This window comes from Gracilinanus agilis, chromosome 4 (assembly GCF_016433145.1).
Source record: "Gracilinanus agilis isolate LMUSP501 chromosome 4, AgileGrace, whole genome shotgun sequence".
Taxonomy (NCBI): domain Eukaryota; kingdom Metazoa; phylum Chordata; class Mammalia; order Didelphimorphia; family Didelphidae; genus Gracilinanus; species Gracilinanus agilis.
The window spans coordinates 449,685,338-449,701,983 of record NC_058133.1 but is presented as its reverse complement, the minus strand read 5'-3'; the positions used below and the strand labels follow the sequence as shown (position 1 = coordinate 449,701,983).

Below are 16,646 nucleotides of genomic sequence, written 5' to 3'. Positions count from 1 at the left end.
GGAAGGAAGGAAGGAAGGAAGGAAGGAAGGAAGGAAGGAAGGAAGGAAGGAAGGAAGGATAGATGGATGGAAGGACAGAAGGAAGGAAGGAAGGAAGGAAGTAGGGAAGTGAGGGAGGGAGGGAGGAAGGAAGGAAAGAAGGAAGGAGGGAAGGAAAAGAGAATGGAAGGATGGAAAGAAAGAAGGAAGCATTAACTAAGTATCTACTATGCAGTGCCAATCACACTGCTAAGCTTTTTGAAAACATTATCTCATTTATCCTTACAATGGTCTAGGCTCTAGGGAGTTAGATGCTATTATTATCCACATTTTACACTTAAAGAAACTAAGGCTGATAACAGTTATGTGATTTGTCAGAGACACCACATCATGAATATCATAAGGGAGATTTGCACCTGGATGTTCCTTATTCTATCCCCAACACGATGCATTATGTCACAGTAAATCTCATTTATTGAACAATACCCTCTAATGTGTTTACTAGCATTTGTTGTTCTAATATAGTACACTGAGTAATTTTGGTTATTTTGTTACTCATTTAATAATTCCTTTACCAATGAAAATTTGAGAGCTAATTCTCAGCAAACAATTTCAGCAATAGTATAATGCCACGGAGAAAATGAAAAATGCATATTTCTTATACTATGACAGGGCAGTTTATCAAGTTGGCCCATCAATATGTATATCTTAGACAAGCATTACAGATGGATAATGAGCAGGGCCCAAAATCTAGTAGGAGGAGGCAATTGTGCTCAATTGCATGAAGAAAATCGGCAGTGATTTCATTGATTCCTAAATGCTCTGTGCTATAAAAACCCATCTCCATTTCTTTAGTGTAAATATTCTCTTGATGATGTTATATGGCTTCAAATCATGGAACGCTATGATCTTGGAACAATCAAATTTACAAATAATCTGAAAGGCAATGGAAAGCATAATTGAATTGTAGCATGCCACTCTGTATCATATAAAAAAAAGTGTAAATGGCATTATGAAAGGCATGTGTGAGAGGGGGTGTTCGTGAAGTGGGAATGACAGAACACAGCTTGAATTTCACACTAAGATATGACGAAGACCTCCAGCATATGTGGTGGATACTCTGAAGGATAAATGGAAAGATATAGATAAAACTCACAAATTTTTGCATAAATAGAAGGAGTAACCACATGGATGAAATTATGCTTTGATAATTATGATTCTCTCCATCATCTGTTTCAAAATAATGACTAGAATCATCTTTTTTATTCAGTTAATTCCATGCAGGTCCAGAGAAGACTAGGTGTGCCCTTGAAATCTTCATCATTTTACATTTATAGTTCCTAATTTGGCAAGACTGTCCTGTTTTGAAAAATCATAAGATGATATTCTATTTACTAACATCAAGGCACGGTACTTTACATATAATAATAATAAATGTGACTTATAGTAATTAAAATAATTGTTGAATTTATAAAAATTTAATTATTTTGTGGCAAGAGAAGAGAAACTGATTTATGATTTCTGTGGGACAGGGATCTGTTGGTGTGGAAACTCCATCATTGCAGATTAGAAACTCATCCTAAGTTAGAAAATTGTTGGCAACCATTGAAATATAAAGTGATTTTTTTCTTGATTACCTCACTTGTACGTATCAAAGGCAGGCTTTAGTCAGGTCTTCTTCTGAAGCTGTCCCTCTATATACTTTAGTGGGCTGCTTCCCTAAATAATTTATCATATCACAAGAAACAGAAGAACAAATCATATGCCACTATAGAATACTATATAGAAAAGAAATGAGAAATGGCTCATAAGCTTAAAGGGTGGATTTATATAGCTCTAACTAAGACTTGGTTATTTGATAGAGTGTAGGTTATTGGGGAAGCTTTTAAAGTATGATATCTACTAACCCTATAATAATATGCCTTTTTTCTGTTACATTACTATGATCTTATCCTAATATAAATAGATAGTATATGTCAAAATAGACTAAATTTTATAGATGGTTATGTTTTTAATACTTAGCAGTATTGAAAGTATTATAGTTTTGGTAAAAATAAATTCTTTCTATGTGTGTTCAAGGCAAATAATACTACTGCCTCATATTGTGGATTTTCATGAAGCATCTTTATCACGTCCATTTTCTGTCAAGCATTTTTCCACTATGTATGCAATAAGTCAGAGTCCTTTGCTTTCTAGTTCTGGTTTTGACTGACCGAACAAATTCCTATTTGAATATTATCTATATTATAGGCAGCATTTACATAGTTCTTCTATAAGTGGTTTTATCTCATACCAACATTATAATCTTTAAATATTTTATTTCCCATTTTTGTACCCAAAGCTCAAATGCCTTTTAAGTTTATCACAATTGTCATATAGGTACATTCTGACTCTTAGAAAATGTGATGCATTTTGTTTTATTTATTCTGAAAGTATTGCATCTTTGTGTTATTGCTATAAATACGGTCTTTTCTTCTGGACACTCATTAACTAAGCATCGTGATAAGGAAGAGACATCGCATTTAGTTAGTTTAGGGATCCCTCCAAATGAAGAAACTATTTCTCCAATACATGTAAACATCCACACAGTCAAATAATCTTAGAGCTGCCTAGAATATTGAGAGGTTTTTTACTTGCTTGGCTTCTGTCACATCTTTATAATTAGAACTTGAACCTAGTTTTTCCTGACTTTAAAACTATCTCTATTTTACCAAGAGGCCTCTCTATAGCATTCAAAAAATATGGTACCTAGTATTGGCAAAATACTATTGATATGATTTGACTAGGATGGAAAACAGCAGAATTGTCATGGGAACTATGGATCAGTGGAAAGATCATTGATGATGGAATTTGTGGACCTGGGTTCAATTTCTGCTTCTGATGCTTACTATGTGATCTTAGACATTTTTCTTAACCTCCCTACATCTCAGTTTCTTCTTCTATAAACTAAGACGTTTGTAATAGATGGTCTTTAAGGTCCCTTCCTAATTGAAATCTATGATCCTATGAATTTCTTAACCCTGAACCTTTCTTGGCTGCATTATAGTTGATTCTCCAGAAACTGCCTCCTCCCAGACTCAAATGAAACACATCCTGGAGTATGCATAACATGCATATAAGGTCACTAAGTATAGATTATGAATTTAATAATTGGTCCAAAGAGTCTCAAGTAATGAGTTGATGTTAACGTAGAGGAGCAGATATCCTTAAACTTTTTGTGAGGCATGTGACAGTCAGGTGAAGTCTATAAGCCCTTCTCTGCATAATGTTCAAGTACATAAATTAAAAGACAGGATCAAAGGGAAAAAGTATATTGAAATCAATTATCAGTAATTTTTGTTAAAAAAATTCAAGAAGCCCAGGTTAAGAACTCTTGACTTAGAAGAAAGTGTCTAGTGAAGTGTTTATATGTGTGTGGTTTTTTTGATCAGGGACTTAGAATCAAGCAAGGTTGGATGACAGAATTGAGATCTAAAAAATCTCATTAGAATATAAGCTCCTTCAGACCGGGACTCTTTTTTATATATACCCCAAATTTAACACAATATTTAACACTTAATTAATTTTTGTTGATTGGTTGATCCTATTAGTCTTAAAAGGGACAAAAATCTAACATAAATATAATAGAGATAATTGTAAATATATATTTGTGGGGCTTTTTAAATCATCTTTTCAAGTACAGGATAGGAGAAATGCCTAATAAAGAACAGAAGGTCGTGGTATATTTCAAGATAAAAATTAATTAACAATGAAACATGGAAGCCTTTTAAGTTAATTTTCCAAAAATCATCATCTCTTCCTAAAGTCTGTATTTCTATTGAGGACATCCTCATCCTTCTAGTCACTCGGGTTCACAACCTCATTTTTTAATTCTTCTCCTCATCCTTTATATCCAAACACTAAGTTCTATCGATTCTCCCTATATCACATCTCCCACATGGGTCCTTTTCTTTCCATTCACACTGTAACTATTCTAGTTCCGAAACCCATCACCACTCAGCTGAACTACTATAATCACTTCCTAATTAGTCTCCCTGCATGCAATCTCTTCTCCCTCCAATCCATCCTCCACATACTTGCCAAAGGAATAGCCCTAAAGTATAGGTCTAACCATGTCAGTTCCCTACCCAAAAAGCTCTGGTGACTCTCTCTTGCCTCTAAAATAATATATAACCTTTTCTGTGTGCCTTTTAAGGCCCTTCACAATCTGGCTCTAGCCTTCTTTCTAGGCTTAATGCGCATTAATCCCTTTCAGCATTCAATGTTTCATCTCAAAGTTACTATTCCCTCTTCCCTGTATATGACATTCCATCTCTTCTATGCCTTGGCCAGTCTGTTGTCCACATCTAAATCATGTATGTTCCTTATCTGTACCTCCTACAATGTATAATTTATTCAAAGTTTGGCTAGCAGGCTACTTCCCAAAAGCTTCCCTTTATCCTCTCTAGCCCAGCTGGTAGTGCCTTGTCTCCTAGAAATTAATTTTGTGAAAGATGATATGGTTTAGAAATGCCTGTTCTGTTTTTTTTACTTCACATGTATCTTTATTAAAATTTCCTTTTCCATCTATTCACAGTTTTCTTCCAAATAAAATATAAGTTCCTTGAGGACAAGGACTGTTTCACTTTTAATTTTGTTTGCCTTAATCTAGTGCAGTACCTGGCCCATAGACAGAATATTCTTTTTTAATGAATAATTGAAGAGGAGAGATATTGAGGTTATTTGTTTTTCCCAAGAGAACAGAGCAAGAATTTTTGCCATAACAGAAAAATTTCAGTATAAAATTGGAAGAGAGGTTCTAAGGGGTCCTTAGATGTCCATAAAATGGACAATGGAACTAAGCTGATGGACAGTATGTGATCCTGTGCTTAACACAATGCCTAGCAGATAGTAGAACTCAATAAATGTTTATTGACTGTAGGCTACACAGTGGCCACACCATGGAAAAACAGGATCTGCCAGGTGTGCTAAAGCAGGTTGAGGGTAACTGAGAGATGTCAAACTCATCACTGAATTAGGAGGATGTCTATCCTAATCAGGTGAAGACTTACATTGGCATTTTAGGCAGATTAGAATAACTTGTTCAAAAAGGCAGCTGAAGCAGGCACTGCGAGCTCATAGAACTTGGTCAGGCATTGGAGATGCCAAGGCTTTCTACTGCATCCTGGGCTGTTAACAGTCATACTGACTTTGGGCTTGCCACTGGACTTTGATGACTCTCGAAGAGACAGTGAGGCTGATAATTTTTTGGTATAATTTTTGTACAACTCTGATAAATTTTGATAACAATTTTTGTATAACTCTGGTTCATTTAATTCCAATTCATGCACAAATCAAGACACTACCCCATAATGGCACTAATCCTATTCAAAAACAAAGGATGAACAATGAACTGCCCACTGGCTTATATCTAGTCAGTGCTTGAAGCTGAATTTGAGTTAAGGTCTCCTTGACTCGATGTCTGGCACTCTATCCACTGTGCCACCCAACTTGGCTCCAACTAGTTAGTGACTAACAATTTGCTCATCACTTTTCTGGGAACTAGGGGCAGGGGTATACATATGAATATAAAAGCCATTCTGGTATTTGTATGATCTCACAATTGATGGAACTCATTTTGGTTAGAGCAAAAATCATAGAATCATAACATTTTACAGTTGGCAGGGACCTAAGATATAATCTAATCCAAGCTGCCCTTCAATGAGGAATCCCTTCTGTGGCATCACTGACAGATGGTCCTCCAGCCTCTCTGTGTGAACACTTCCAGTTAAGAGGAACTCAGGCTCTCAAGTAGTAGCCAGAGCAATAATTTACTATTGGATGGCTTCTTTTTTTTTATTTTTTCTTTAACTGAAGGATAAATTATAACAATGGCTAAATGGCATTTATATAGTGCTTTCAGGTTTGGAAAGCACTTTACAGCTATTATCTAATTCCTATAACAACCTTCAGAAATAGGCGCTGTTATTATCCTTATTTTACAAATGAGGAAATTGCATAATATAGAGATTGAGTGACTTGTCCAGGGTCACATAGCCAGTTAGGGGTCTTAGACAGGTCTCATGCTTTATCTACTGTACCACGTGCCTGCCTCCTAACAAAAGTAAATTGCATTCATAATAGTGTTATCATATTAAGCTTTTTAATTAACCCTAAAGATCTGCTATCTCCAGTCTTTTTCTGAAAAGCTAATTTTGTCTGTAAGGTCACCGTGTAAGGTCAAACTTTATATAGTACTTACCGTGCATCAGACACTGTGCTAAGAACTGCAATTATTTCATTTGATCTTCCCAACCAACCCAGGAGGTGGGTGCTATTATTTTTCCCATTTTACAAATTAGGAAACTGAAGCAAACAGAGATTAAGTGACTTGCCAAGGATCAAATCGCTAATGTTTGAGACCATATTTGAACTTAGGTCTTCTTTGCTTCACTTCTTACTTTACTTTACTTTTTTACTCTACTCTACTTCTTTACTTCTTTATTCTTTACTACCATCACTCTATCTGCACAACCTACTTCCTTAAAACAAGAATATCGTGATGTTATTTATAAATTTAATTGAGATTTCAGATGGAAAGTGTATAGATATTTTATTCATAGACATGTAATTCCCACATAAAAGGGACTCTTCCTTGTATCATAATCATTTGCATTTTCTTATTTAAAGCATATTATTTTTGCATTTTTATCATTCATTCATTCATTTATGTTTACAAGCATTTATTATATATCAATTTCATTTCCCCTTCTTGCAATTGAGCAATAAAATGATGAAATACAAGTATAACTCTTATAACAAATATGCATTGTTAAGGAAAAGAAAAAACAATTCCCACACTGATCATTTAATATGAAATATTAAATTAAATACAAATATGAAAAAGTATGCACCATTTTGCATTTTACATCCATCACCATTCACTTGGACAAAAGGTGAGCAATATGCCTTATCTACAGCCCTCTGTCATCAAAGTTTATTTTTACATTGATCTGAGTCCTTAGTTTTTTTAAAGTCATGTTTCTTTATAATATTTTCATTGAATAAGTTGTTTCCCTAGTTCTGCCCACTTCATTCTGTCTCAATTCAAGGAGGTCTTCCAGAGCTCTTTGAAACTTTCTATTTTATTCTTTTTAAAACATTAATTAGTTAATTTATTTGTTTGTTACAAAAAAGTACACCTCCTCACATTAGACAAGACATCATTTGACAAAAATATATATGTATCTATAAAACTATGTCTCAGTAATTTTTATTTATCAGTTGTTTCTCTAGATTTGGACATACAAAAGTCATTCTTCAAACAATATTTATGTAGCTATGTAAAATGTTCTCTTGGTTTTGCTAATTTCATGTAAACTTTCCATGTTTTTTTCAAAAATTAAATTGATCTTCATTTCTTATTATGTAGTTGTATTTCAATACAATTGTATGTCACAACTTGTTTAGCCATTTCCCAATTATGCACATCTTCAGAATCTTTGCCTCCATATAGAATGCTGCTATAAATATTTTAGAACATAAAAGCTCTTTTCCTTTTTCCCTGATCATGTTAGGAAATAAACCCAACAGTGGTATTGGTGGGTTGAAAAGTATACACAGATTTGTAATTCTTTGAGCATAATTTCAGATTGCTCTTCAGAAGGGTTAAGGCAGCTCACAGTTCAACCAACAGTGTTTTAGCATCTCAATTTTTCCAAATCCTCTCCAACATTTATCATTTCGCCTTTTTATCATTTTAGTCAATCTAATAAATGTGAGATGATATCTCAGAGTTGCTTTAATTTGCATTTCTCTGATTGATAATGATTTAGAACATTTTCATATTGTTATATATAACTTTGATTTCTTCATCTCACACCTGTCTGTTCATATCTTTTGACTATCATCTGAAGAATATCTCACATTCTTATGTTTTTATAAAATTTTCTATATATTTTAGTTATGAGATGTATATCTGTGAAACTATAATTTTTTTTCCAATTTGCTACTTTCCTTCTAATCTTGGTCACATTAGCTTTATCTATACAAAATCATTTTATTTAATGTATTCAAAATTATCCATTTTATATCTTACAATATTTTCTATCTCTTGGTTCTTCATAAATTCTGTCAATCATAAATTTGATACGTAATATGTTCCCTGTTCTATTTTGTGTGTGATACCTTACTTTGTGCCTAAGTCATGTATTTCATTTCATTTTTTCTTATAGTGAGATTCATATGTTATATTGTTTAGCAGTTCCCCAGTAGGAGGAAAACCTCTTCATTTTAGCAAAAGTTCTAATTAAATTCTAATTTCATGGGGAGAGACATTAGTTCATTGTTCTGACTATAGACCCTTACAAATATTATCCTCCTCCCTAAAACGAGGTTATTCTGAAAGGAAATTTAAAAAACAACTTTTTTTTTCAAATTTATAAAATAAAACTCTATGGTCATATTCAAATGTGAAAGACATGGGGGGGGGGGAAGAGAACAAGTATGTTATATTTAATCCTTTTCAACAACTAGTAAATCAAGTAGTGTCTTCTCAGAAAGCACTTTAAAATATTCTGTTGCCTAAACATTAAACATTTTGTGTTTTTCTGAAAACACTATAAATGGATTTTTAATAATTTTTTGCTTTAAGAAGATAGATAGAGTAGATAGATTAGACCAATATGACATATGCAGTAATGAAAGATTTGCCTGAGAATATTAGGGATATATATAGGATAATTAATTTAATAATAGATTTAGAGCTATAAAAGACCTTAAAGGTTATTTAGTCCCATTCCTATTTGCATTTGAGGAAATTGAGGCCTAATTAGGTTATCTTACTGACCCTGGGTCACAGAGCTATTGAGTGTGTGATTCAAATCCATTTCTTTCTTATTTTAGTCCATCATTCTATCCACTAGACCTATCTAATATAATCTAATTCATTTAATCTAATCTATTTAATTAATTTAATCTAATCTAGATTCATTTAAAACCCCATTCACAGTGTAGAAGCAAGTCCCGAAGGTTTGGATTCAAATCTAATACCTTACATTTATTGCCTCTGTGACCCTGGACAAGTCACATAATCTCTATGTTTCTAGGATTCACCTGGTAAGCTATCAACTGTTGAGATCTTCAATATTATCATTTCCCTACTATTATGATGTCTTTTATTTTTTGAGCACTCAGTTATATGCAAAAGCTTGTATTAGCTATAGTAGTTTTCATCAAAAGCCTATTGTCCTCTATTAGCCAAGTAGTGACCAAAAAGTGGGCTTTATACTTTTAATCAATATAAATCTTACAAATTTTGAATTGAATTCATTTTCCTTATTTTCTGGCGACAGGCCACTCAAGTCTCATTCTAGTTAGCTGAGTTATGGCTTTTCCAATACAAAAATAACTATTTTTGGTAGAGAAAAGAAAGTAAAAATGAAAATAGAGTAGCCCAAGCTTCTTCTCATCAGGTACGATTGTTATTTCACCCACCTCAAGCAATGTTTGTTCATGTCATCTTCCTCCTGCTTCTGACTTCAAATCAATTCAACAATCATTTATTACTTTTTTTTTGTTTCCCTCATTACACTTATTTATTCTAAAAATTGGTTAATTTCTGACAAAGTCCCAACACATGAAGAAGAAAGTCCTAAAAACTGTTATCTGGGGAAAAATATATAGTAATTCAGTAATTCCTTTCTCCTCTTTTCTCATTGCTGAAAAGACTTGAAAAATTTTGTACATCACTTTTCTTCTTCACTCTCAGCATCATTCATTCATCCTTTACTCTTCTTTCATTTTCTTTTTATTTTCCTCTCCTTTCTGTCTCCTCACTTTCCTCCTCTATTTTTACTCTTTTTCCTCTCTTTCCTTCTTATTTTCATTGTTTCTAGACTGGGTTTTTGGAATTCATATTTGACAGTGAGTGGTAAAGGGAAGGGATAAACCACTTAAAAGTCACCTTCATCAGAAGCACCTATAACTCAGAAAATTAGACAATAGAAATACTAGGAATTTCCCTATATGTTTATGAGTAAACATATAAGGAGATTTTAAATTAAAAATAAACTTCAAGAGGAGGCTAAAACCCTATCTTATGAGCAATTGGCTAAAGAATGAGTAAACTGGGATTTCCCAATAGTGAAATTAGTGGAAAATATAGAAACAACTTATTGAGGAATTCAAGGGGAGTTTTTCATGATGGTAAAGAAAATAAGAAGCCATACATATTTTTATTGATCATGTTTATAATTATTTTAATTATTATGAGTTTATAAAACACCTATAAATTTTATATTTTGAGTTTCATATTACAACAACTTTCCAAAGAAAGTTCTTTAATTATCTCCATTTCGCACATTTAAAGCTCAGAAGCTTTAGGTGGCTTGATCAAGTTCACATAGAAAAATTTCTGAGATAGACCTGGAATTGTTGATTCCAAAACCAAGTCTAATACTCTCTCTCTGTCTCTGTCTCTGACTCTCTCTGTCTCTGTCTATTTCTATCTCTCTTTCTCTGTCTCTCTGTCTCTCTCACTCTCTCTCTCTCTCTCTCTCTCTCTCTCTCTCTCTTTCTGTCTTCATGTTTCACTTGTCATGGGTTTCTTCTTTCAATGGTTCTTTTATACTTTGACACATTTTGCTTATTTGCTATAGCAAACAGTTCAGAATATGCAATGAACAAATAGTCATATTCATGTCTTATCTTTTGCTTTGCCATTTTTTCATTGTATAGTTTCAAAATAGTAATTTATTTTATGCTAGTTTATTTCTGTTGTCCACTTATTAAGCTTTCTGGATGCCCCCCACTGGAATTTGAATATTTTGTTTTTGACCAAGATTCTTTTATTTCCTTAGTGTATCTAACATTTGGTCAGGGTTACTCCTTTAACTGTCATATGGACAATCTGGAACTGATTTTCAGTGAAAATAGCATTTTTACTCCTGTCTCACCCTTCTTTTGCTTGACAATGTCAGTCATAGCATTCAGTTTTGCCCAATTCCCACAAGAAGAGAGTGTTAGTGAACCCTCCCATAGAGCTATGACTAGGGAAAGGTAACTAGGATGTGACCCCTGAATACAATTTAGAGGGAATATTTGTGCAATACCAAAACAATAGAGTTATACACCTAGGTATCATGAAGAATTTTCTAAAATACGAAGCTAAATGGTCCATTTCTCTTTCTTGGTGTATATACTCTCCTTTGGCAACTTTCTTAGTGTTAGAGTATTCATCAGACACCTCCTGCCCTCTTCCTACATTGAACGTACTTAGACATATCCCCAGGCTCTACTACATGTTCTATGTCCCCTGTTATATGAATTTTTGGTCTATTATCAGCTGAATAAAGTCACTTTGATTAGTTGGTCCTCAGTGCAAAAATCTTCCATCTGTGACATGATTTCATATATCACTATCTCGAAGGATAAAAGAAAACTATCAAATAATGAGAGCATCATAATAAATGACTAATAAGGATGACAAATATTGAATATTCCAGTTGTCAAGAATTCCCTAATTACATTGGGATTTATGAAAATGATTAAAAGAATGTATAACACAGCAGCCAAAATAAATATAAAATGATCTTAGGATATATTAAGGAAAAATAGTTGCCAGGATTTAGGGAGAAAAAAAAATTGAGGTGTTTTACCCTAGTTCTACTACATTCAGTTTCTTACATTCAATTCTGGGTGCCATATTTTAGGAAGAATATTTGACAAGCTGGAGTCCATCTGGAAGAAGGTCACCACTAGAATGAGGAAACTGAACACAGAGATTGATTGACAGAACTAGGACTGTTTATCTTAAAAAAGAAAAGCCTTGAGGGGAGGGGGAAGCATGAGAATTCTCTTCAAGGATTTAAAGGATTGCCATATGTAAGAGGGGTTAGATTTGTTCCTCGGGTTCTTAAGACATAAATAGAAGCAATATATGGAAATTGCAGAAAGACATTTCAACTCTCTGTAAGGAAAACATTCTTTAAAAACAAAAGAAAAAGTGTCTTAATGGAACAAGTTACATGATGAGGTAATGAGTTCCTCATCACTGAAGATCTTCAGGCAGAAGTCAGATGCTTCATTTCTCATGGAAGCTGTAAAAGCATAATATCACAGACATAAGTCAAGCTCTGCAGGTCCCTCCATCTCTAAAATTATGTGATTCTCTAAATGTCCAAGTTATTATTCATGAAAAAGATAACTACTTTTTCCATGAATAAAAACAAAACAGGACAACTAGGTGGCTCAGTGGATAGAGAGCCAGGCCTAGAGACGAGAAGTTCTGGGTTCAAATCTGGCCTCATATACTTCTTAGCAGTGTGACCTTGGGCAAGTCACTTGACTCTCACTGCCTAGCCCTTACTGCTCTTCTGCCTTGGAACTAATACACAGTATTGATTCTAAGACAGAAGTTAAGGATTTATTTTAAAGAATAAGAATGAAAGTTTCTCAAGGAAGTTTGGCTATAACAACCCAATTTGTGCCATCAGGATAATAAATATTATAATTATCTAATGGTGAATTGGAAAAAGGTATAGTTAGGTGGTTCAGTGCACAGAGTGCTGGGCAGGAAAACCTGAGCTCAAATTCAGCCTTAGACACTTAACAGTTTTGTTATCCTGGGCAAGTCACTGCACTCTGTTTGCCTCAGTTTACTCATTTGTAAAATGATATGGAAAAGGAAATGGAAAACCATTTTACTATCTTTGCCAAGAAAACCTCCAAAAGGAGGTCTCAAAAAGTCAGAAAGAACTGAAAGTAACTAAGCAACAAGTGTTGTCAATATTATGTTTCAGTGACCCTAGAAAGAAATGCTATTTTCTGAATCATGGAAGCAAAATAATCATATATATCATAAGGAAAAGGCATGACTACAACCAACATTTTGATCTTTAAGCAACAGGCTCAATTTAGCCAAAAGACAGATTTAATCTTCCACTTTGATCATTCTAACTGTGCCCACATAGGGTAGAATAACATGGATTAATCAGTAAAACCAGAACATCCTAAATTGGGGCTGAAAGGGATATTAAAAGTTCTCTAGTTACAGAGAATCTCAAAGGATCATAGGTCTGGAGCTGGCAGAAATCTCACAGGCAGGACATCTATTCCTACCACCTCATTTTACAGGGGGTTCAAGATATTCTCCCCCAAAAATCAAATGCTTACATTTATAGTTTCTCTAAAGTGTCTAGAAGACCAGGTGTCTTCTATAGTTTACAATATATGGATGAAAGCACTAATCTAAGAAAGAAAATTTATATTTGGCAAATTTAAATTTGTATCATTTAGGCAAAGAGACCTGGTTAAATTTATAGTGAAATGAAAAACTATCAGGAGAAGGAATAGGTCTATGGGCTAAGTCTAGAAGTTCTAAATCTGTGGAATTATATGGAAAATAATTACGTAGACAAGTTTAAGGAATACATTTTCACATGAGAAAAAATAAGCAAATAGGTAGAATACTCTAGGTCATCATTGGGTTTGTTAAGATTGGAGTGAATTCTCTTATACTTTTAATCATGATCACTTATATGTGAATTTCATGGTCTATGCAGACCCAGTTATGATCAATAGCAAAAGAAAAAAAAAGTCAAATCCAATGCCTTTAAAATTAACAATTACATCTCTGCTCATTTACTGGCATGTAATTCTTCCTAACTATACTTGATTATACACTAGAGGCAATCACAAAACACTTTCACAGCATCTCTTCTCCCTCTGGCTTTAATATCTAATGTAGTACACTGAAAATCAAGAATTATCTGAAATTATCAAGAAAACTTCCTGGCATCAATAATCATGATTCCTAGGACAGATCAGGCTTTTTCAGGATATATGTCATGGGATTTGTCTTAGAGAAATATTCATAACCAAATTCGGGGTATATTTGTAAACTATAACAAGTGCAGCTTTCATCTTCATTTCTGGAATTTTGCTTTAGTGGGAAAAAGAGGACAGGGAATGGTCCAGACCGTTCATTTCATTGACTTAAAGAATTACACAGGAGATATTAATAAGCTAACTGATTTACCCAAGGTTGTATAGAAGTATGTGCCAGAGGTAGGTCTTGAACTTAATTCTTCCTGACTCTTAGCTCAATTCTCCATCCACTATGTCAAACTACTTCTCAAATTTGCTTTTTACTAAAGAAAAACAAACAATTAAAAAACTTTTTAGTATGATCATCATGATGAATAAAGAAATAACCTAGATCCATGAAGAAATATCAATTATTCCATATCAACGGAGGAAAATTCCTCTTTAAAAGATATTACTTTTTTATTGTCAGTTATTTCTAATAAAACCACATAACACAGGATTTAAATATTTAAGAATCTCAGATTCAGGTGGTAGAGGAAAGTATGATTGGGTGTGGTACATTTGATTGACAAGGGAATAGAGGAAGAGATCAGGGCAGGATGCATTAGCAGAATCCATCATTTTCTGTCTGAAGTCTTATCATCTTTGTTAACCATGTAACTGTATAGCCAAGCTATGCTGAGAACTATTTGCTTCTTTGTCACAAAGGTCACATGTCATTTTCTCTTACGAGATAATCCTTTCCTGCCAATATTTTTATTACCATTTCATAACCCTCAAATGATTTTTTGTATCCAGTGGTAAATTTTGGCTTCCAATAGAACTTTAATGCACAGATTACATTTACCAATTTTTTGAGTAGCCTACTATTATACTATACAGTGTTAAACTAGAGTATTTTATGGACTGTTATGATCCACCACTGAACATCATATTCTACCTCTAGCCAATTCACTCTTGCCTCTTTGAATGTCACTGAATAAGCATATATATCACACCTTAACTGGATGCCTAAACACCACCCACACTCCCAAACCATATTTCTTTCTAATTTAAATGTTATAGTACTTCCTAGGTACTATATATGATTAAAAAATAAAAGGGGACAACTGGGTAGCTCAGTGGATTGAGAGCCAGGCCTAGAGACGGGAGGTCCTGGGTTCAAATCTGGCCTCAGACACTTCCCAGCTGAGTGACCTTGGGCAAGTCACTTGACCCCCATTGACTAGCCCTTACCACTCTTCTGCCTTGGAGCCAATACACAGAAGTTAAGGGTTTAAAAACAAAAACAAAAAAAAATAAATAAAGTGAAATAAAATTCCTTCTAAAACACCAAATTACAGCAAAGTATTACTTGATCAGCCTGTCAGTTTGGTACCAAGTTTGACATATTTAGGCATACTTAGTTAAGCAATTTATTTAACATTTTGAATTAATAAATGCTTCTCTGTGCTGCTGTATTTAATCTCTATTTTTATTGCTTCCCATGTATTTGTAATTTTTCTCTGACTGGATTTTCTAAATATTTATAACATACTTATTATTCATAAAAACCTGTGTTCTAGGCATGAAGTTATAAAATTTTAGCACAGAAAACATCACTAACCAATTATTAGAATAAGAATGTCATTGTAGAACTCATCCAGTAGCTGTAATATGTCTCTTACTGGAAAATATTTCTATAACCAATTTTCTTTTCTCTTCAGGTTCAGAATATGTCTCAGTCTATTGAAGTCTTAAACTTACGGACTCAGAGGGATTTCCAATATGTTTTAAAAATGGAAACCCAAATGAAAGGACTGAAAGCCAAGTTTCGACAGATTGAAGATGACCGGAAGACATTAATGACCAAACATTTTCAAGTAGGTTTTAGTTCTTTAGTCTTTGAGAAAGCAAGTGAGAGCAAAGCACTGAACCATAATGTATTAACTGCACGTATCTTTACTAAAAATGTGTTCATACAATGTTAAAGACTCATTTGGGAAAATATTCACTTAACCACTGAGTGACTATTAGTTGTAAGATGGTGGAAAATGTCCTCTATAAATAGAATCCTATTCCATTATGGAAATGTGAAAAGCATGCATTATATATTATATTATGTATTAAATGTATTTGAATATCTGCGATGATAACTAGATTGCTAAAAGTAATTTTTCCTTACTAGCTGCCAGGTTTCCTGTTTCTGCTTATGGCACCACCTTTCAGTCAAAGACCCAAGTTACTAGCCACAGAATATCTTTTCTCTCCCCTTTTCTCTAGCATGCCCAGAGTCCAATCAGTTTCCAAATCTTATCTCATACATCTATCATTGCCTTTCTGTGGATTCACCAATGTCTTAAACCAAGCCTCTTAACTTTTACCTAAACTCTGCCTCTTAATTGCCTTTGCTTTCAGTCTCTCATTTCTTCACATAAGTGCAAAGATAACTTTTCTAACTAAAAGGTGTGGCCTTTTACTCTCCTTTACTCAAAAGCTTTGGTTGGCTCCCTATTACCTTTAGAATAAAATAACAATCCGATAGCCCAATCCTGACAGGTTTTCATATCTGGCAGCGGTCCATTAATAAACCTACCTTCATTTCCTATCACTCCTATTCATAAACATCACCATGCCAACTGAACAGGACTACTGGCTATTCTCTGATTTCACCATGCCTTCTCCCACTTCAGTGCCTAAGGTGGATTCCTTTCTCATTCTATCTGTTAAAATCCTTTTCCTTCAATGTTCAGTCTCATTTGCTACCTCTTACATAAACTTACCCATATTCTGTAGCTCAAACTTTCTGTCTCTCTGTCTTTGTCTCTGTCTTTCTCCCTCTCTCCCTCCCTTCCTCTCACCCTCCCTTTCTCTCTCTCTCT

At 33.9% G+C, this 16,646-nt stretch overlaps 1 protein-coding gene across 2 annotated transcripts in view; it reads left to right on the top strand.

The window, feature by feature from the left end:
• Positions 1–16,646, top strand: part of OLFM3 (olfactomedin 3) — a 66,246-nt gene that overhangs the window by 16,702 nt on the left and 32,898 nt on the right. For both annotated transcript variants that reach the window (XM_044675893.1, XM_044675892.1), the window contains one exon: positions 15,492–15,647. In XM_044675893.1, the coding sequence (XP_044531828.1) occupies positions 15,492–15,647 (156 nt within the window). The remainder of the gene's footprint in view (positions 1–15,491; positions 15,648–16,646) is intronic.